This window comes from Fusarium odoratissimum (assembly GCF_000260195.1).
Source record: "Fusarium odoratissimum NRRL 54006 unplaced genomic scaffold supercont1.9, whole genome shotgun sequence".
NCBI classification, from domain to species: Eukaryota; Fungi; Ascomycota; class Sordariomycetes; order Hypocreales; family Nectriaceae; genus Fusarium; species Fusarium odoratissimum.
Window position 1 is genome coordinate 1381184 of NW_022158695.1, and position 19166 is coordinate 1400349.

At 48.4% G+C, this 19166-nt stretch overlaps 6 protein-coding genes across 6 annotated transcripts; 3 read left to right on the plus strand and 3 right to left on the minus strand.

Annotated features, from left to right (window-relative positions):
• Positions 1–468: 468 nt before the first annotated feature.
• FOIG_06887 (uncharacterized protein) lies at positions 469–2404 on the minus strand. Its single transcript, XM_031206125.1, has one exon. The coding sequence runs from the start codon at positions 2205–2207 to the stop codon at positions 1386–1388; it is 822 nt and encodes a 273-aa protein (XP_031064849.1). The 5' UTR covers positions 2208–2404; the 3' UTR covers positions 469–1385.
• A 63-nt stretch (positions 2405–2467) lies between these two features.
• FOIG_06888 (uncharacterized protein) lies at positions 2468–5001 on the minus strand. Its single transcript, XM_031206126.1, has 2 exons — positions 4454–5001; positions 2468–4375 (listed from the first exon to the last, which is right to left on the minus strand). Exons 1-2 carry the CDS (start codon positions 4623–4625, stop codon positions 2655–2657), a joined length of 1893 nt encoding a protein of 630 aa, XP_031064850.1. The 5' UTR covers positions 4626–5001; the 3' UTR covers positions 2468–2654.
• Positions 5002–6991: 1990 nt separating this feature from the next.
• On the plus strand, positions 6992–9089 carry FOIG_06889 (PiT family inorganic phosphate transporter; the record flags this gene model as incomplete). The annotated part of the gene is made up of 6 exons (XM_031206127.1): positions 6992–7093; positions 7141–7226; positions 7274–7576; positions 7625–7835; positions 7888–8076; positions 8139–9089. 6 exons carry the CDS (start codon positions 6992–6994, stop codon positions 9081–9083), a joined length of 1836 nt encoding a protein of 611 aa, XP_031064851.1. The 3' UTR covers positions 9084–9089.
• On the minus strand, positions 7869–10436 carry FOIG_06890 (uncharacterized protein). The gene is made up of 2 exons (XM_031206128.1): positions 9731–10436; positions 7869–9678 (listed from the first exon to the last, which is right to left on the minus strand). The coding sequence occupies exons 1-2, from the start codon at positions 10191–10193 to the stop codon at positions 9263–9265; spliced, it is 879 nt and encodes a 292-aa protein (XP_031064852.1). The 5' UTR covers positions 10194–10436; the 3' UTR covers positions 7869–9262.
• Positions 10437–13232: 2796 nt separating this feature from the next.
• FOIG_06891 (uncharacterized protein) lies at positions 13233–14193 on the plus strand (the record flags this gene model as incomplete). Its single annotated transcript, XM_031206129.1, has 1 exon — positions 13233–14193. One exon carries the CDS (start codon positions 13233–13235, stop codon positions 14124–14126), a length of 894 nt encoding a protein of 297 aa, XP_031064853.1. The 3' UTR covers positions 14127–14193.
• A 4229-nt stretch (positions 14194–18422) lies between these two features.
• On the plus strand, positions 18423–19017 carry FOIG_06892 (uncharacterized protein; the record flags this gene model as incomplete). Its single annotated transcript, XM_031206130.1, has 2 exons — positions 18423–18559; positions 18603–19017. The coding sequence occupies 2 exons, from the start codon at positions 18423–18425 to the stop codon at positions 19015–19017; spliced, it is 552 nt and encodes a 183-aa protein (XP_031064854.1).
• Between the last annotated feature and the right edge of the window lie 149 nt (positions 19018–19166).

Genomic DNA, 19166 nt, shown 5'->3' on the forward strand with positions numbered 1-19166 from the left:
CTGGCATATACCTATACCTAGTGTCTCATAGATGTTGCAGTCATTTATCTTGAGTAGAAGACGTTTGCTCTTAATTGTAAATGTGATGTCTTTGAAAACAGTCTCAGTCTGAATGAAAGCTTGGTCATGCAATTTCCACTGGAAACTGAACAGTTGCGGACTTTTTTTATTCTTTAATTATTCTCTTGATTTTCGGGAGAATCTCAGTTCCATTTGTATCTGTATAACATGAGCATGTCTTTAAAATGTGCTAGTAATTCATACAGCCCAGGCGACAGGGGCTGACCAGGTTCGAGAACCATACATTGATGAGAGATCTTAAGACTCTTATTATAGTTGCTGTTGGTTTATGTATTCTTAAATCACTACGAGATATATATCGCTCCTCATTAGAGGTGACTAGGAACGATGTGAAACTTCCTTACGATTTGACAAGCCTATTGTTAGTGGTTGTTGACTTGTAGTCGAGAAGTCAAAGTTGGGCGACCGCCATTTTGAGGCATCAAAGCCATGGGAGCAGGAAAAAGTCGAAGTCACACCCTGGAGACCTATCTTCAATCACATTCGCTACCAAACTCTCGGGGCTACAAGGATCCATCATTAAACTTTTGAGGGTAACAGGTATTTTCCTTCAAGCAGAAAGCTCAACTAGGTGTACCCTACAGCCCCACCCGGCTTAACCCCGGCTGTATCCGCACAATAAAAAAAACCTTCCTTGCTTCCAAAATCTTTCCCTCCTCAAGCCATTCGCCCTCCCCAACGCTGCGTTTCCATGCTACAAACAGAGAGACACGCCTCGCGCTGTCTCTCAATCACTCTTCGCATGTGGGAAATTCGGAGTAAGCCTCACCCATCACCGACAGCTAGCATCCTGCTAGAACCGTCGGTCTGCCGGTAACGGCCTGGCGTCAATGTCACGTCTGCAAAAGATATCAGAAATACTCAGAGCGCGTGCTTTCGTCACGCTGCCTCTATGGGAACGTCTTTGCGAGGCTCGTTTTGGGAAAAACTGAAGTGCGATACGCGGCGTCCTGTTCCCTTGTGGGCTGGATGACTCAATTCCGATCACTCTGGGGAGGGTGATGGCTTCACATTTTTTTTCACAGGTCAGTGTTGATGAGACCACCCGAACAGATCACTACTAATAAGTGGGGGAGGAGGTAGGAACGGGAGATGGTTGTTTGGTTAGGCAAACAAACGCTGCCTTTGGAGGAATGGAGTATTGTCATTTCGGTCGTTAATACGAATATTCTGATATCATCACTTTTATCCCTATCGCACCCAAATCCTGAATCACACCGTCCATCACGAGGACTTTGCTCGCATCCAAAAGAACCCTAACGCCGTAGCCAAACGCCTCCGTCGCGCCATAGTCACACCATCCTTCAAGAATCGTTCGAATCCAGACCCCGCACGATCGCATAGCTTGTGCCAGCTGCCAACATGCCAATGACCAATGTCTGCACCGCTCCCCAGACACCCGCACGATGATTGCGAATTGCGACGTAGTTCTTGACGTATCCAAATACCAACAACACAGCGACCGTGATACCAATCGATACGAACAATGCTTCGCGCACGCGAGGCATGACGAAGTAGGGAATCATGGGGATCAGTCCGCCGATGAAGTAGCTCAATCCCATGGTGACCGCTGAGATCCACGCACGATGAACATTGGGCTCCTCGAGCTTGAGTTCGAAATCCATCATGAAGCGCACCCATTCTGTGGGGTTCTTGCAGAGCTCGTCTACCAAAGGTGCAGCGGCACTTCGCGAGACGCTGTACTTTTCCAAGACATCGTAAACACCTGTGCGCTCGTCACCAGGTCTATTTTGAACCGCGAATTCCTTTTTACCAGCTTGGGAATGATACGCGTCGCGCTCTGTCACGGCGGCGAGGTAGGCGCCTAGACCCATGCTGATCATGCCAGAGAAGAGCTCTGCTAGGCCAGCGATGATGACGACCTTTGCACTGCCGAGACTTGACAGGCCTGCTGTTAGGGCAAAAGGTACTGTGAGACCGTCTGAGAAGCCAATGATGATGTCACGAAGAATGTCGCTGTAGTCAACATGGCATTCTTCATGCTTGCTGTAATTGGGGTGTAGTGGCCGCGCATCGTAGGCGGGATGGGAGCTTTGGTAGGAGATTGAGCGCTCAGTGGCAGGCTCTGGGAGGAGGGGAGTAGATTCTGATGTAATGTGTGTCATGGTGTTATTCTGAGATTGACGTGATGGTGTTTGCGAGGTGGTGTTATTAGAAAGGTCTTATAAAGCAGTTCGCCACAGGTTCAATTGGCGGGTTTAATTTATAAGCAAATCGAATGCAAACGGGATTTCTATCGTATACTTTCGCATTCACTGCCATTCTCTAAGCAGGTCTTATACCCATCTCGCTCTTTGTCTCCCCACACCTTGCACAGACCGAAAAGAGCTCCCTTGTCCGAAAGGGATAAGTCCGAGGCCGAATCCATCACGGGCATTTCGAGGTCCAGCCAATCACGAAGCATGTTTTAGTAATCTTTGTGTAAACACAGCTGAGACTTGCAATCTAAACTACCGTTTTATTAATAAGATACTCCATAAAGAGAAATGCTAAATGAGAAAAGAGTTTTTACAAGCGCTCTTAGTACATGCGTAGTGTAGTGTAGTCAAAATTTACAGCTTGTGGTCTCGCTTCTTGCGCTGGTAGAGTGAGACCTCGAAGCCCTGTATGCCACCATCCCGAATAACCCTCCGGAGAATCTTTCCACTCGGTGATTTGGGGATCGCTTTTACGAAGACAATTCCGCCAACGAGCCACTTATACCGCGCTGAATGACTCTCTACCAAATCCTTGAGATCATGCGCCAACTTTTGAAGTTCTACTTCTGACTTGCTCTCATCTGCTGCGACGACGTAAGCGCGTGGCCACTCTGTCGCTTCGTTCTTGTCGTGTATGCCAATCACTCCAGCGTCAGCAACGTCATCGCTGCTGCAGAGAATAGCCTCCAATTCAGCGGGCGCGACTTGGTAAGCGCGCACTTTGATCATTTCTTTGATGCGGTCTGTGATGCAGAGAGTGCCCTCCTCGTCGAGATGTCCGACGTCACCGGTTCGAAGCCAACCATCTGACGTGAATGCCTCTGTTGTGACGCTCATATCGGGCGCTTCTTTACTTCCCAGTCCGTGGGATGGGACATACGCACTCATCAATCCAGGCGATCTCACGAGAATCTCACCCTCGGCACCGAACGGCGCAGCCTTTGTGGTAGAATCCTCAGAGTTCAATTCACCTGCACCAGCGATCATGAGCTCAACGCCCCAATGAGGCTTTCCTGTGTCGTGCTTGTAACTGTGCATGTCCTCTTCCCTGAGACCCCTTTGCAGAGTGACACTGCACGCTTCTGACATGCCGTAGCCAAGCCTCACGAGGAAGCCGAGTCGTTGGAAGACCTTCTCTACGACTTCGTGGCCGAGAGGTGCACCGCCTGTTACACCTGCAACAACACTGCTGAAAGCATTGCGACCGCGCGCGTCGCGTCGCGCGAAGGGTTCTACCACGGGTGACTTGGCGAGCATGACAGCCACGGGAGGTGCCATGTGGAGATATGTGATCTGTCGACGCGGGATCGCGGATAAAACAGTATCGAGCTTGAACGCGGGCATAGTAAACACCGTAGAACCCGTCGCGAAAGCCAGTAAGAAGATGTTGGTGAGACCGAACACGTGGTAAAATGGCACATAACCTAGCCATCGCTGGTGAAATCCGTAAAAGTCCGCATCGTGCCACAGCGACGCGATTGAGAAGTTGATGGCTTGATGGGATAGCAAAACACCCTTTGATCGGCCTGATGTACCAGATGACCAGAGAATAATTGCTGTTCGTGTAGCGGCGGATTCTGGTGGGAACGGGTGGCCAGCAGTAAGAGGCTCTTTCGCTGGCATAAGAAGGTTCTTCCAATCGCCATCCTCAGCATGAGAAGCCGGTGAAAGAGGATACAAATCCCTCGCTACATCGACTGTGTAGACGCGCACACTTCTCTTGTACGCCTCGTCTTCCTGCTGCTCAAGCGCTTTCTCGACGGTGTTGAGGAACGCTTTCGCTGTGAAGAGCACGCGAGGACGCGAGTTCTTAATGACCCATGAGAGCTCAGTAGCAGATAGTGAGGGTGATGCTAATGTGGTAGTTAAGCCAGCTGCAATGGCACCCATCATGAGTGTCGCGAAGGGCAAACAGTTAGGCAATTGGATAAGCACCACCGGTGCGACCTCTGGGCCAGAACATGATGCTGTTGGAGGGAGGGTCTCGATTTCATTGGGATCAAGACCAAGAGATTGGAGGTTGGCTGCTAGAGTGAGGGCATCGCGCTTTACGCGTGAGAAAGTGAGAGGACGGTCTAGAGAAGTCAGCACGTGTCGCCATGATATGATGTTGAGTTTAGGCATGTAAGATTGAGTTTGGGAGTGCAACGTACCGCTGGCGTGGTCAACGAAAATGGGCTGATCATCATGGATCTTTGGCACACGTCTCGCTCTAGGCGTAAAGTCATTTTCATGCTGGAAAGGATTGCTGAATAAGAAGTCAAAGACGTTTGCGCCTGGGACGTTGGCGGGTGTGCCTGCATAAGCGGGCTTAGTGTCTGCCATCGTGTCTCCTGTGTCGGTGTAACTTTTGCCCTTTGCTTTGTTTTGTTGATGTTGCTCTGTTGGTTGCTGGGTGACACGCAGGGGACACGGTACAGGCCGATGTGAAGAAGGGGAGTTGATGACAAGTCAAAGAGCCTGAAGCTGGAATTGATCTTATAATTGAGGTGAGTGAGGTCGTTTACCGTTTACCTTGGGTAGAACGATCGGGCCGGCGTGGAGATTGCGGAGACCCCGCGTTGAGAGTTGTCTTTCTCGGTTTCGGGCCTGAGAGACGGGAGGCGCTGCGGCTCTATCCTGCGGCAGTTGGTTTCGGCTGAGATGTGCCTCGTTATGTGAATATCAGCAAATTCTGTATAAAAAGAAATACAAACAGCGTGGTAAATTAATCGAATTGAAACAAGATTACATGCATATAACTTTTTAAAGTTAATTACGTATTTTAAAATAAAGTAGCTATTATATTTGTCACGATCTATGGCTGTTATTATCTTGCTGCTTCACGACGACCGGGTATAAGAATATCCAGCTCATCCCCAATTTAGGCAACCCGAGGCTAGAGCCCCGTAACAGAGACAGCAAGCCTGCAAATACGCTTCAATCAGATCTAAGATTTGCCGTTTTTTGAGTATGTCGACGAAGTTCAATTTATTACTCACCTCGGTATAGCACATCCTATTTTAACTCAACAGCGCCGGCAGTACGAGGTCGGTATGTGATTTGTTCTTTTAGCGCCCCTGCCCAAGAGACTCCAGCAAAAGAGGCGGCTCTCGTTGCGATACTGAATACTTGCCAGGAGTCTTATCGTGAGATCTCAGAAGTGTCTGCGCTTATCGAAAAATAAGGCGAATGATGTCCATATTTCTCGATATATGCATATCTGTCACGCCAGGCGGTAGGGCCGTCTCCATTTTGCGAACCGCAACTCATCAATGGTTACCCTAGGGCCGGCCGTCCCTCCAGCTGCTCGGCCGAAAGATGGGATTCAACTCGACATAGCTGCTGTCCAGAATATCAAGACTCCATCAGAAGATGGATAATCGTGAAGTAGCTGATTCTCAGTATTGAGGTCACACTCGGTATGCCTATAAAACTTAGAACAATGGCAAAGCAGACAGCAATGTTTCGCTATAACAGACATTGTATCACCAACTTCTGTCCATAATTATTGCGCTCACAGTATGGAGCAGCCATGGTCACACTATTAGTATCTGCATTTTGTCGATCCAAAGTCAAGATCTGATCACGATCATGACCAACGTGATGAGTTTCGAATTATTGTTCATTCTGCATTTCATCTAGCCGAAGTCCAGGTGTAGTGTCAGTCAATGTCATGTATCAAGGACGATACCTTGATCGGATGCCACCCCAAAACAATCAATGCAACTCAGAACCCAGTCGCATGATGGATAATTTTGTAGAGCTAATTGTCATGGCAAGTCTTGTCGGGGTCCTTGTACCTTAATTGATATAGCCAAGATACGTAAACTTGGATCATCAGTCTGACAATTTTCGTATTTAATCTAAAAGCCGTAGAGACTCCCTTGAAGATTATCACTGCTCGAACTTTACCATTAATTGCTCCCCAAGCGGCTTTTAGTAATCCACTGCCAGCAAAAAATCAATAAATTTTCCTATTGCACCATTCAAGGTATTATGACAAAAGACATCAAGGTTCTCAACAACTCAACAAGGTCGTCACGATGCACACGCTCTTTTGTTTCAAGCCACTTACACAATTTCCTAGTCTGTGATAGTTGGCAGAAAGAGGCTGGCTAAGCCAATGACCTTGAGAGAATTAATAATGCACCAAACGCCCTGGTCATGAAGTGCATCAAGGCATCCCTCAATCATCATCACTGAGCTGTGGCGTCTTGTTATGACATCTTACTGGAAACATCTCAATCTCAATTGCCCTTACGATCAACTTTACTATTAAATGGCCTATAAGTTTTTGCTAAGAGTTTACTGCCACACTGTAGTAATAAGTCGTCTGGACCTGTTTTGATATGTCTAGAAATGCGTCAAACCCTTTTGGAGGCTCCGCATCCCCCATCTTTGCTTGCATATTCCACTAAACCTTGTCACAATTAGTTCCGAATTCAATTCCATGTTCCTGCCAACGGTAGCCAATAAACTCACTCAGAATGTCATCAAGGTACTCACACTCGCGATAGCGTCACCTTGATGGCCTCAGGGTCCATACCCTGATGAGCAGTACGATTGTAAGCAAGAATCTTGTGTAAGTCATAACAAGTAGAAATACCACCGTTCCAAGAAAGGGACCTTGTCTGAACCCAGGTCATCTCCCACTCCTCACATCTCAGCGAGGTCTTCTCTCTTCTTCACTGTCCTTTTCAGCTATCAAAATGGCTAAGAACAAGGTCAAGAAAGGAAACAAGAGCAAGGGTGTCAAGAAGCCTAGCATTCCTCCAAAAGCTTTACCCGTGACACTTCTCTCTGGATTCTTGGTGAGTCTCCTTGGTCCCCGATCAAGGAATTCTTGCTGACTATGTAGGGCGCTGGGAAAACAACTCTCCTTCAACATATCCTCCGAAGTGAGCACGGTCTCCGCATCGCGGTGGTGGTTAACGACATTGGAGCGTATGTTCCTACTCCCTTTCAGCATTACCAAAGTCTTACCCCTCTAGTATCAACGTCGATGCCTCCCTCATCAAGAAAACACACCATCTTTCAAAGACCCAAGAGAAAGTCATCGCTCTTCAGAATGGTTGCATCTGCTGCACCCTACGCGGTGATCTCCTGGAAGAACTCGTTCGTTTAGCTCAACTTCAAGAGTTTGACTACATCATTATCGAGAGCAGTGGTATCAGTGAGCCAGAACAGGTTGCTGAGACATTCGACTCGAGACTTGCTGAGCAGATGGACGCTATGGGATCCATTGAGGGTGCCCCTGGTCTGGATGCCGATATGATCAAGGTTCTCAAGCAACTGTGAGTACTTTTCAGGAAGTGAGGGGAGAGATACTGACTTTTGGGTAGGAAAGATGCCGGTGGTCTTGATAAGTTTGCTAGACTTGACACTACTGTAACCGTCATCGATGCATTTACTATGCTGCATGACTTCGACACAAGTGATCTCCTGTCTTCGAGACGTGATGATGTCACGCCTGAGGATGAAAGGACTGTCTCTGATCTTATGGTTGATCAAATTGAGTTTGCGGATGTCATCATCCTCAACAAACTCGATATGGTAGATTCAGAAACCGCTTTTCAGGCGCGCATATAAGCTAACATAATGTTAGGTTGACGTGTCGACAAAACCCCGCCTGCTAGACTTGATCAAGAAGCTCAACCATCGGGCCAAGATCCTTGAATCGAGCTATGGTAAGGTCGATGTCAAGCAGATTGTCAACACTGGCATGTTTAATCTTCAGGTTGCCCAGTCTGGTTATGGGTGGCTTCAAGACCTTCATGCCATGACCGTTCGTGAGGTATGATATATCCGTCCCCGTATCAATAACGAAGTGGGATTCACTTACTGATGTTGCCCCAGGTCAACGGTCGTAATGTCCTTACACCAAAGCCTGAGACTGAAGAATACTCTGTACGAAGCTGCATCTACAGCCGTCATCGACCATTCCACCCACGCCGCCTCTGGGCACTGCTGTATGACAAGTTCATCTTGCAGCTTGAGCAGCCCGAAGACGACGATGAGGAGGGAGAGGAAGAAGACGAAGACGAAGACCTTGAGATGGTCGATTACCCAGATGCTGAGGACTCAACCGAAGATGTTGTAGCCGACCAAGACACTTCTGACTCCTCTTCATCCCGAGGAAAGCGCTCAGCCCCATCATCACCTCGCAGCTCCCATTCCACCGTTGAATCTGCCCCTTCACCCGAGCCTGCGTCCAAGAAGCAAAAGTTTGATGACTCTGAAATGCAAGACGCAGAGGATCTCTTCACACCCTCTAACGAAGTAATCCTCGACACCAAGCGGAAACATCCCATCTTCGCACGTCTCTTCCGCTCAAAGGGTGAATTCTTCCTCGCCACACGTCCCCACCGCGCAGGAGACTGGTCCCAAGCTGGAGCTATGCTCACACTAACCGGTGGACGTCCATGGTTCTGCACCCTTCCTGCGGAGGAGTATACAACCGGCGACCCAGAGGTTGATGGGCTTGTGCAGCATGATATTAAGAAGGGTGGGGAATGGGGCGATAGACGTCAGGAATTGGTGTTTATTGGAGAGAACCTGGATCACAAGGCCCTTGAGAAGATGTTGGATGAGTGTTTACTTACTGACGATGAGTTCAAGAAGTGGGAAGGGGTTATGAGAGATGAGAAGAAGAGTGATGAAGAGAAGCGTGAGGCGCTAGAGGATCTGTTTGATGATGGGTTTCCCGATTGGCCGGAGGATGACGAGCATGAGGACCATGAAGGACATGATCACTCTCATGGTTTGAGGTCGATAAAGAAGCACCTACAAGAAGTTGACTAGAGCAGTTTCAAAAGAAAAGTCATTGTTTGTTCATCCTGGTATCGTCCTTTGTGTAAACTCCCAAAACACCTTGCCGTGTAACGTCTTGTTCCATGGTTGCGCAACATTCTGTCTTCGATACCTTTGATGCCCAAGCCCATTGTCTTCCAGTTTAGTGTGTACCATCTCCAAAAGACCAATCAAATATCCCCCATCATAGCAAACGCCGCATCAACAGCCTCCTTCGCCACAAACGAAAAGACCTCAACGTCCTTCCCCATCCAAATGCTTCCCTTCGCCCAACCACCAACCAAGCTTCTCACATACCAGATCGCAAGATGTTTATTGTACCTGTGCACCTTGTTGATACAAGTCCTCTTCATGCTCCGTCGTAAATCGGTCATCCAATCGCCCTCCTCCCATCTCACATCAGTGCGCTCCATCGGACAGAATAAGTCCTGTGCATCTTGGCTCGAACCTTGCTCCGGCTCTGTGGTGGAGAAACTGATGCTGAGTTGAGCTGGTCGACTTCGATATGTGGCGATTCCAAAGACTGGGGTGCGGCAGGATGATGATTCGGCGCATGAGGAGCTGGTTCGATGATTGGCGGGCTGGCCTGGGAGGGTTAACGTGAAGTCAAGTGGCGTCGCGATTGACATGTCTCTTACTGCAAATGTTTCCAACACTAATATACTCGCGAACAACAAAGTCCATAGTTGGCTTGTCCAGTTCACCCGCGTCTCCCGTCCAGTTCTTGAAGATGGCCGTTAGGAAGTCCTCCATTGTATCCTTGGTATTAGAAAGCGTCGCGTTGAACTCTGTCGCAAGACTGCAAGCGTGGAGTATATCGAAACATCGTTTCAGTTCAGAGTCGTCGAGATCATCAGGAGTCGTGATGGAGCGTGGGTTTCGAAAGATGTGATCGCCAAGTTCGAGGGAGGTGAAGAGGCGATTGCGGGATTCGACGCTGGATCGAGGTTCGGGCGAGGGACTATTGCTGCCAATCAGTATTGGTTCCGCATCATCTGATTCTTGCTTCACGGTTGCTGGAGCTGTGCATGGTGGTACGAAGCGTACGGGAGGGTTGAGAGCAGAACGGGAGAAAGGGGCTGAAGAAGTTGGTGCGTACATTATGCCGAGGAGGGTTGTGGAAGAGCAAAAGAAATCATGTTGTTGAGAGAAGCGCTGATAAAGAGAGGCTCTTCGATCCCGTACTACTGCAGTGAATCATCGTGGCCGCGATGAAAAAGGATTCTGTTGGTGTGCTGAATATCCCCTACCGAGGAGAGGAGAAGGATCACTGTGCAATAAGGATCACTGAGATTTACAAATACTGGAACCAATAAGAAGCACCGGAGAAACTGGCTACGAAAAACGGAATGGACATTGAATTCTCTGACTGCAATAAGAAGCCCGGGCTCTGGGCAAGCTAACAAAGGGAGCATTTACTGGAATCGGGGAATAAGCCTCGGCACGGACCTGAGAATTTCAACGCTCCCCTCGGAGCCTAATGGAAGTTGGGCACAACGACGTCCCTTGAACCCTATCAACACAAGACGGAAATAATGGACTTGATCTCAACTGTCAATATGACCCTAGAGAATCGTCATGGCATCCGATTCAGTCATCAGGGAACTGACATGATCTTGGTAATCCGTATACCGCCCCAAGGTCTCGGTCAATCTCGGTTTTTGATGGATGGGGAGTTAGATACTGGTGGTAAAGCCTGCATGGGTACCGAGTACCAGTACCTTGTCTCAAGTAACCAGACAAGCACTACTCATAAAACCTTGTCAATCCCGTAGCTCATTAGGGTGAGGTTACCCGTATGATGAATCACGACCGATATGATAGTTTGGACGTTCTTACGATGAATGTAGTCTTGATTCTTCAGTTATATCGAGTCTTCGGACCCTTCGTTATCCACGTTGGTGCCGTTGCTTAGGTGATGTCTCTTCTCCCTGCTCATTAATAACTAGGGTTTGGTGCCGTTTTTCCAGAAATATTCTTAACCATTAAGGACCACCGGGAGTGGTCCGTCGGCAATTCCCTTTTACAGTACAGTGCAAGCCTCCCAACCCCTTGGCTGTACAACATGATCTCGCCCAACCCAATTTCCAAATGAACTGTCCTTTCGATGAACGAGAGTTATTCTCTCCATCAAAGCAAGGGAACTTAGTCATGCAGCCCACCCATATTGGAGGGTGTTTGTGACCATCCGCGGAGGTACACGATCGCCCCGGTATGTGATGCCCCCCATCCAAGACACATGAAACAAGGTGACGGCCCCCCCATTCCAAGGACTCAGGGTCCACCCTGCAGATCTCTGAACATTTATTCTCTACAGTATCTGTAAAAGCATTCTGAAGTTCTCACGCAGTGCACAGTCTACTGTTTGCTCTGCTTTTGCATGAATGGTATGATGCGACTCCTGTCACTGAGGAAGAAGACATCCATTGTGGAGTGCAACAAACAAGCTTGATCAAAGCATCACGTTATTGTCTTGCCGAGTGGCTTGCAAGCATCGACGCAAACGCCTCGTCATGGTATTTGCACGATCTGCCGATTCCAAAGGGGACTCATGAGATGAATAGTAGCATTCGGGAAAAAAGAGAAAAGACAATTGGGAATGAATAACAGATACAACACGATGCAAAGAATGTGATGTCAAAGGGACAACGCCTCGCAGATGTAGTGACTGACCCCCGCTGAAAAAAAGTCTTGATCACTACGTAGTAGAGCCCTGTCGTCGGCTGGCGCTCTCCGTGAGCGCTGATTGGGTGCTGGTTCATCTTGACCAATGAGGGCTTGGCTGGAGAGAACTGTTGCATCCACGCAAGACTTTTCAGCCAAGGTACGTGCGTGCGGATGTGTAGAGTGTTTTCCTTATCTTGCTACGTATCATTTCATTTCAGCTCATTTTTATACTGTAGACTTGCATGTTTTTTTGCCCGTTTGGTGTTCAATGGTGGATGTTGGCATGGGTGCCATATGCATGATAGTCCTCCATGGTTGCTTTGGAAAAAGGCGATGAGTTGTGTGTATCTCTGATATTTGTTTTCGTTTTAGTCTCTTCTCTCTTATCATCTCCCCCTTGTGCTGTGATAGCCAACAAGCCAACAAATATTGTCTCATGCTCGGGCTGTTTTGGCGTAGCTCCCCTGTCAAGCCCAGATACTTGTGCTCCAGCCCCACTATCGGGATCTGTTCCACCAATGATAGCCTTCGAACCCAAGACTGAGACATCTCAGCCAATGATGACCCCGGGACACTTTAATTTTCACAGTCTTACAATGCTAGCCTCGTCTGGGTCTAGTAGCTGGTGAGAGGAACTTGAGGAAGAAGTAGTCCGGATATTGCTGCAATCGTCTCATGACGTTGGGAAGATCTTTGTTTGCCCCAATGTCTCACGGGTTGTTTGGTTGACTTTGGCCGTTTTGCTTTCGTGAAGATGCGCACTGATATTTATCCACCCGTCAGAGCCTCGATGCAGCTTTCCCCTCGGTGATCTCCATGTCATCGTTAACTGCCGTGAGATCTTTAATCTGCACTTTCATGTGCCGGGGTAGTTCATTAACAATTGCATGTTTGGTCAAATGCCCAATTTGTCAATGCCATCTCTGTTATTCCCCGCGGGCAATGCTCTGCATTGCTTTCTAAGCATAGCTTAAGTCGGATTCGTCACTAAAAAGTGACACATTGGCTTAAAGTCCACTCTTATCAACCCCTCACACCCCTGACTCCAGACCCCAGTTGTCTGCATATGTCCCTAGAGCTAAACTCATTCCGTGTCTGATGGCTTGGGACCAAACTCCAATTCCCCTCTCTGGTCTTGTCCTGTCTTGTCCCGACTTTGGCAAACACCAGATCGAATGCTACAGTACACAACACTGTAAGTATGCTACCTACCTAGCCGCTTGTTGTTCGCCCTTCTCTTAGCTCCCACACTGTCCCCCTAATCTGGCCATCCACCCTTCTTTTTTGCGTCTCTTATTTATTAACGTTTCCTCTTCGCCTCTTCGCCTCCTCGCCTCTTCGCCTCCATTTGGCAGGGTCCAAACTTCACTCCTAGTAGCATCTTTAATCTCCACTACAGTTCCAGACTTGATTAAATCTTCAGGGTCTGACTCGACCCAGCTATCTAACAGCATCATCATTCAAATTGCAGAGATGGGTACAGTCTACCCTCCCTTCCAACAACCAGTCCATCCTTTAGATGATGGCAACCAGCCCTACGACCCAAAGATGCAACTCATGGCCCAGGATCCGCCAGGCATGAATCTATATAGCACGCTTCCCCAGGGTCCTTGGGAGCAATGGTGGTCTCCCGAGAATGCCGTCTTTGCCGAAGCATCAAACATGGCCGCTCCAAATGCCTACGCGCAAGAACACCAACAACAATACGCCCAGTACGCCTACGATCAAGATTCCTCCACACAATGGGCATCCCCATCAACCTCAATGCACAGCTATCCCATCCCATCCCCTTCAACAGAGTCAACAAGCGTAGTGAATTCGACCGGTGACTCCGAAAGCCGTCGAGGCTCTTCATCAACCCAGCCCGACAAACGAAAGCGCAATGCGAGTCGATCTACAGCGTCAAAAGCTCCAAGACGCGCGTCAACTCGCAAGACAACCAAAACAGAAGTAGTATCAGAAAAGCCCAAAGGACGCGGCAAAGGCAAAGCAGTCGCTAAGCCGCAACCCACGAAAACTCCGTTTCCCGAGCCGGAAGAGGAACTCGACGAGCACAGCAAAAAGGTACAGGAGCGAAACCGCGTCGCCTCCAACAAATTCCGCATCAGGAAGCGCGAAGACGCCAAGAAACTTCGAGCCGACGAACAAGACATGGAACGAGCCAACCGCGACCTGTCAAGCTGCGTAGCCGACCTCACGATGCAAGTCTACGACCTCAAGATGAGACTCCTACAACACACCGACTGCGAATGTCAGTTGATTCAAGACTTCATCGCGAGCGAAGCACACCGATACATCCAAGACCTGGGCGAAGGAAAACAGAACCATGCGACACCGCCGATTTGCCCCTTTCCCCAGCACAATTGAGAAGAGGCCCCCGTGTACGATTAAAAAGATACGAAGACGATGATTATGACGAGTCGATACGATAAAAGGATTGGTCGACATTTACAAGTGTTGATTAAAATGCAGCGGAGGAGTCACCGGGATTTGCTCGACCCAAGGGAGATATCGAATACGATGGGATGATATGCTACACCTCTTTGTGGTCTTTTCTTTCTTTGTCACATATTGTTTCTGTGAGACTTTCTGGGATTGACAAGCTCAGATGGCGTTTGAAGATTTTAATGTAAAAAGCCATCAGGCTTGACTGGCTTCGTTGAACGGCAAATTTATATGGTATCACATCTGTTATTGTACAACATCAAAAGATCCATGCCGTAGGTTCTTACTTATATCACATTACCTGAGTGTGGAATGTTGAATCAACATGCTTGTCAAATGACAAGGTGATACGACTGGCCATCAGATCAAACACAAGGTCAATTCTCGCTGCGAGGCAGTCAAAGAGGACGATTGCCGACTGGACAAGGTTCTCGTACGAGAACGGCTCACAAACATCCATCCAACGGTCGCATTTATCCTAGGCTCGTCTTGTTCGAGCTACAAGTTCAAAATGAGGACACAATAACGGAAGCAACTTCTCGACGTTGAACTCTGTTGCCGCCACCCGGGGCTCCCCAGACATTTAACTGGACAGAACTCCTGTCCTTATCGATGCATTTCGTAGCTTTGGAGAGGCCCCTAACGCAAAGATTGGCTGGGCTGAAAGCCACAAGGTTACAACGGCCCCCCCCCGGAAATATCATGGCGCTGGGTAGATTGTCGGGACCAGTGGGTCACACGAATTTGTTTCTCGGGGACACAGCAGTTTGTCATGCTAATTGATGAGCCAAAAGACATACCAATTGAGAGCGGAATGGTACAATCACAGACATGCATGTTCTCGTCCCACCACTAACAATCTTACACATGCTTTTGCTAACTCTAATTGGGCTTGGGCTGGGCTGCTCAGTCTCACTTTCAAGTATCGCGTACGGCACCAACGTTCAGCCCAGAAGGACCTTTTGTTCTATTCTATTTCCGGTATAGACACACATCGGAGAAAACTCCGACGCCCCATGATTTCTGACGATCTTGGCTCCCACAGAAATCCTGAATATGACAACGTCACTCCCTCGAACGCAAGAGACTTTTACCTCGATACGCATCGAAGCGCGTGCGTGCTATCTTAGCTATGCCTAATCTTGCTAGGATCGAATCGAGATCGGGTGATAATGTGCACAGCGTAAGTGCACGATTGATCGCACAGGACAGGCCCAGATAATGTTGGGGTTTTGCTAGATACCTTTCTTGCGTTATCTGCAGCGGGATGTACTGTAGAAAGACAGAGAATCGGTTGTCACAATATTTGGCCAATCACGTCTATGCGGACGATGTTTCCGTCGACTGGTAAAGCCAATCATTGTGACACGGACGCACCGTCCGTGACCAATCATAATCCTTGGACCTTAGTACCTAAGATCTACAGATGATGTCTCACAAGACAAGCACAGCGTCACTATTGTGGGCTTAGTGCCATCCAGTCGGTAGCTAACATGCCCTGGGCTTGTGTAATGGACCTTCTGTACAAGTAACATTGGCGAGAGCGTATTGAAAGCTCTCTGCCCACTTCTCAGATCTGTATTGGGCAGTGTGAGTTTGTTCTTTGGCGAAAGGGAGATCATAGATTTCGTAGTGCCGCTGTCTACTGCTCCTTTTCATGGAGAGCTTTGATCCAGACAGCCCGACCATAATATATGATGTGGCAAACATGCAGTCATGCAAATACCCCAGGCCAAGTACTATTCTCAAGGTCAAGCTCAGCCCCGTGTAACCATGGCCTCACCCGCCAAGCTGACAGAAGCGCACTGCATAGTTTGACGATTATGTTCGCATGTTTCAGGCGAAACTTGGAAATCATATATGACAGACTGAAGTAATGCTGCCTCTGACGATAGCCTTGCGACATATTCTGGCCCCTACAGACTTGTGATTGGCTTTGAGCGCGTCTTTGCGCGTCATGGATCCGCAGCGTGATCTTCATCCCCCCCGTTCTTTGAATACCAGACACAACGAAAAATGTGAAATATGGTAATATTGATGTAACTTCTATGTAATTAACTATTGTAACTTGTCTATAAATAGCCGACATCGTCCCGTCCACTTGATTTACTCTTTCTTTCGTTTCTAGATACGTCCGTGTCCGCACCACTCATCATCGATCCACACAACGAAATTTCGAACGATTACGCATGCCTCGAGGAACATAAAGAGCAAGGAGTGCCTTCAAGTAACTTGGATTGTAATGGGAAGATTTCGAGAAAGAGCAAGGATTGGGCTATCTATCAGGACGAAATGGACAGTCACCGAGATCGATACACAAGCAACAGTACACTTCGATAATGCATGTCAATACCGACCATATCACCGCGAACCAATACGAGTACGCCGAAGAATCATACAGTCAAATGAACGCCAATTTGAGTGAGACATGCAGGTCAACATGTTTCTTGAGTAAACTTGCTGCGGCTTTGATGCTCAAACACGAACCGAAAACGCATATCCACCATTCCGAATAAGCTGGAACACAGTAGAGAACCACCAACTGGTTGCACTCGATCGATTGAAGACTTGTAGTAATTGTAACGACGAAATGGAAGACAGTCAGTCAACCCTTCCAAGTTGATCAAGGCCCCTTAACTTGGTAGCCTGGACGTCTCGAACCCAGAAGACCTCGGTCAGGTTGCAGAGCAACCGGACTTGCCTGGCCTCAGCAATAATAGAGTGCTGTTAAAAAGAACACCGCCATTAGTAACCCCCAGCATCCTTGTGAGGGAAATTGCGTTGGAGTTCCACTTAGGGGGACACCAGCAGCGGAGTAACCGCCAGAGCAACCGGAGACAATAGATCGAACTCCTTACACAGGATACAGCATCTCCAGAGATGGAAGGTAAGAGTTTTAACAAGATAAAAGCAAGCTTCGTGTACTGGCCTTATCCTTGCCTTGTTGTCCAAGTCATCAGGTTGGCGAATGCAGCTTCTTCCCGACGGAGAAAGTGGTCTGGCCTCGGTCGTCCGAGTTCGTAAAGGACAGCATTTCCAAGGCCTCAACCGGAAGAACCTTGGTCTAAGAAGTATTGGTGCCACCTATGTTCTTTCAGCATAAAACATATACTTCGTGATTCGCGTCGCGACCCGAGCCTCCGCCAGCTTTAACAGGCTGTGAACCAGAAAGTTGCGCGAGACAATGAATTGAACACAAGCATTCTGGATTACTCTTGTTTATTGAATTCAGGCGAATGTATCAGATTAGGGAAAAGCTTTTCTTTTCGATAGCGTTGGCCCTTGCCCTCACTCGATATCCACCCAACTAGTTGTTACAGCCCAGATAATTGCCAAGTCAGGGGGCGCTGGATTCATTCCGGATATTCACTTTATTCGCACACGGTGCAATATGCCAATGATACCAAGCCGCACGGCGGATCACAACGAATGGCACGATTCCCGTCTCCCCGCCTTTGAGGCGGATCATTTCTCCTCGTGGGTGCTATCACATCGGACAATCTGATACTTTGCACCACCCATTAGCCCGTGTTGGTTAACATGACACTGGAAATTTGATAGATAGACGACAGGGCTGGTAGAGATCGGGTAGTGATCGTACCCAGGATTCCTTGGTGAAGGGTGAAAGACTCGATGCATTTGTGCCTCCATCTTCCTTACACTGTTCAGGAGTACTTGAACAAGAAGACACGATCTAAGCATTATTGACTATATCTTCTTGATCTACAGAATTGCTTCTTCATATTTGTAACACGTAATGCGAGGAAAGGCCCTCCTCTTTAGGATATTCCTTCCTGATGCTACTCCAGGGGTTCAAGTTCAGGGTTACATAACTATTCATGATGGGGCAGAACCTGAGGTTATAAAACATTAATGCCAGTTATGCACGCTCATGTCAATGCATAAATAATCGCGTCAAATGACAAAGCAATGCTACCTACCCCTGAAGTGGAATTTTCTTGACATTTAACCACAGCTACAGGTCATTCATTACAAACAAATTGGAGTTCAGAACAAATTACAAAAACACGCCTACTACAAGGGAAGATCCAGAAATGATTTTAAATATTGAGCGAAAGCCATGTTATTGCAATGGTAGCGAAGAACATACAGCAACTGCCCGAAGACACGGACGCTGGAGGGGAATGAGTAATGAGGAAGAATCGAAATTGGAATTAGTATCAAAAACATGCCAGCTGAACCACCAAAGTATAGTACATGAATACAAACGTTACCGCGCCAGCTCCAAGCACCATCCCTATTAACCAAGAACACACTGTCCAGCAACACAAAGACACAATCCCAGCCTACACCTCGGCAGAGTTCGACAATCCGCAGCAGCAGTACACTCCGGCGTAGGTCCATTCCCAACAAGTCCACAAACACCATTGACACAAGCACAAACCCCCGGCAAAACGCAAAGATCAAGGTTAGCAAGACAATCTGCTGCACCCGTGCAGTCGGTGTTATCGACACAAACACCATTTTGACATGTAGCTCCAGCGCTGCAACCTGCGTTGGAGGTACATTCATCAACGTCGGGGGATGTAGCACAGACTGCATCGACGCAGACACACAGACCGAGAGCGCAAAGAGGATTGACGGAGAGGAGGCAGTCGTTGGCGTCGACACAAGCATCTGTACCTCCGCCTCCTGCTGCCGAACATACACCGTTGTTGCATGTGTCTCCAGGAGTAGTGCAGTCAGCGTTGCCGGTGCACGCATCGCCGGTACTGCCTCCACCGCCACCTCCGGCCTGTACGCAGACAGCGTTGAGGCAGACACAAATGTTGAGAAGCCCATTGAGGCATAGGCCAGCGTTTGCTGTACAATCATCTGCCGTAGTACACGAAGTTGGGTTGTTGCTTGGATCAGGTCCGCAGACGCCGCTCTCAAGACAGACAGACCCAGCGGTAGTACAGTCGGTATCATCTGTACAAGCATCACCGTCCCCGCCGCCGT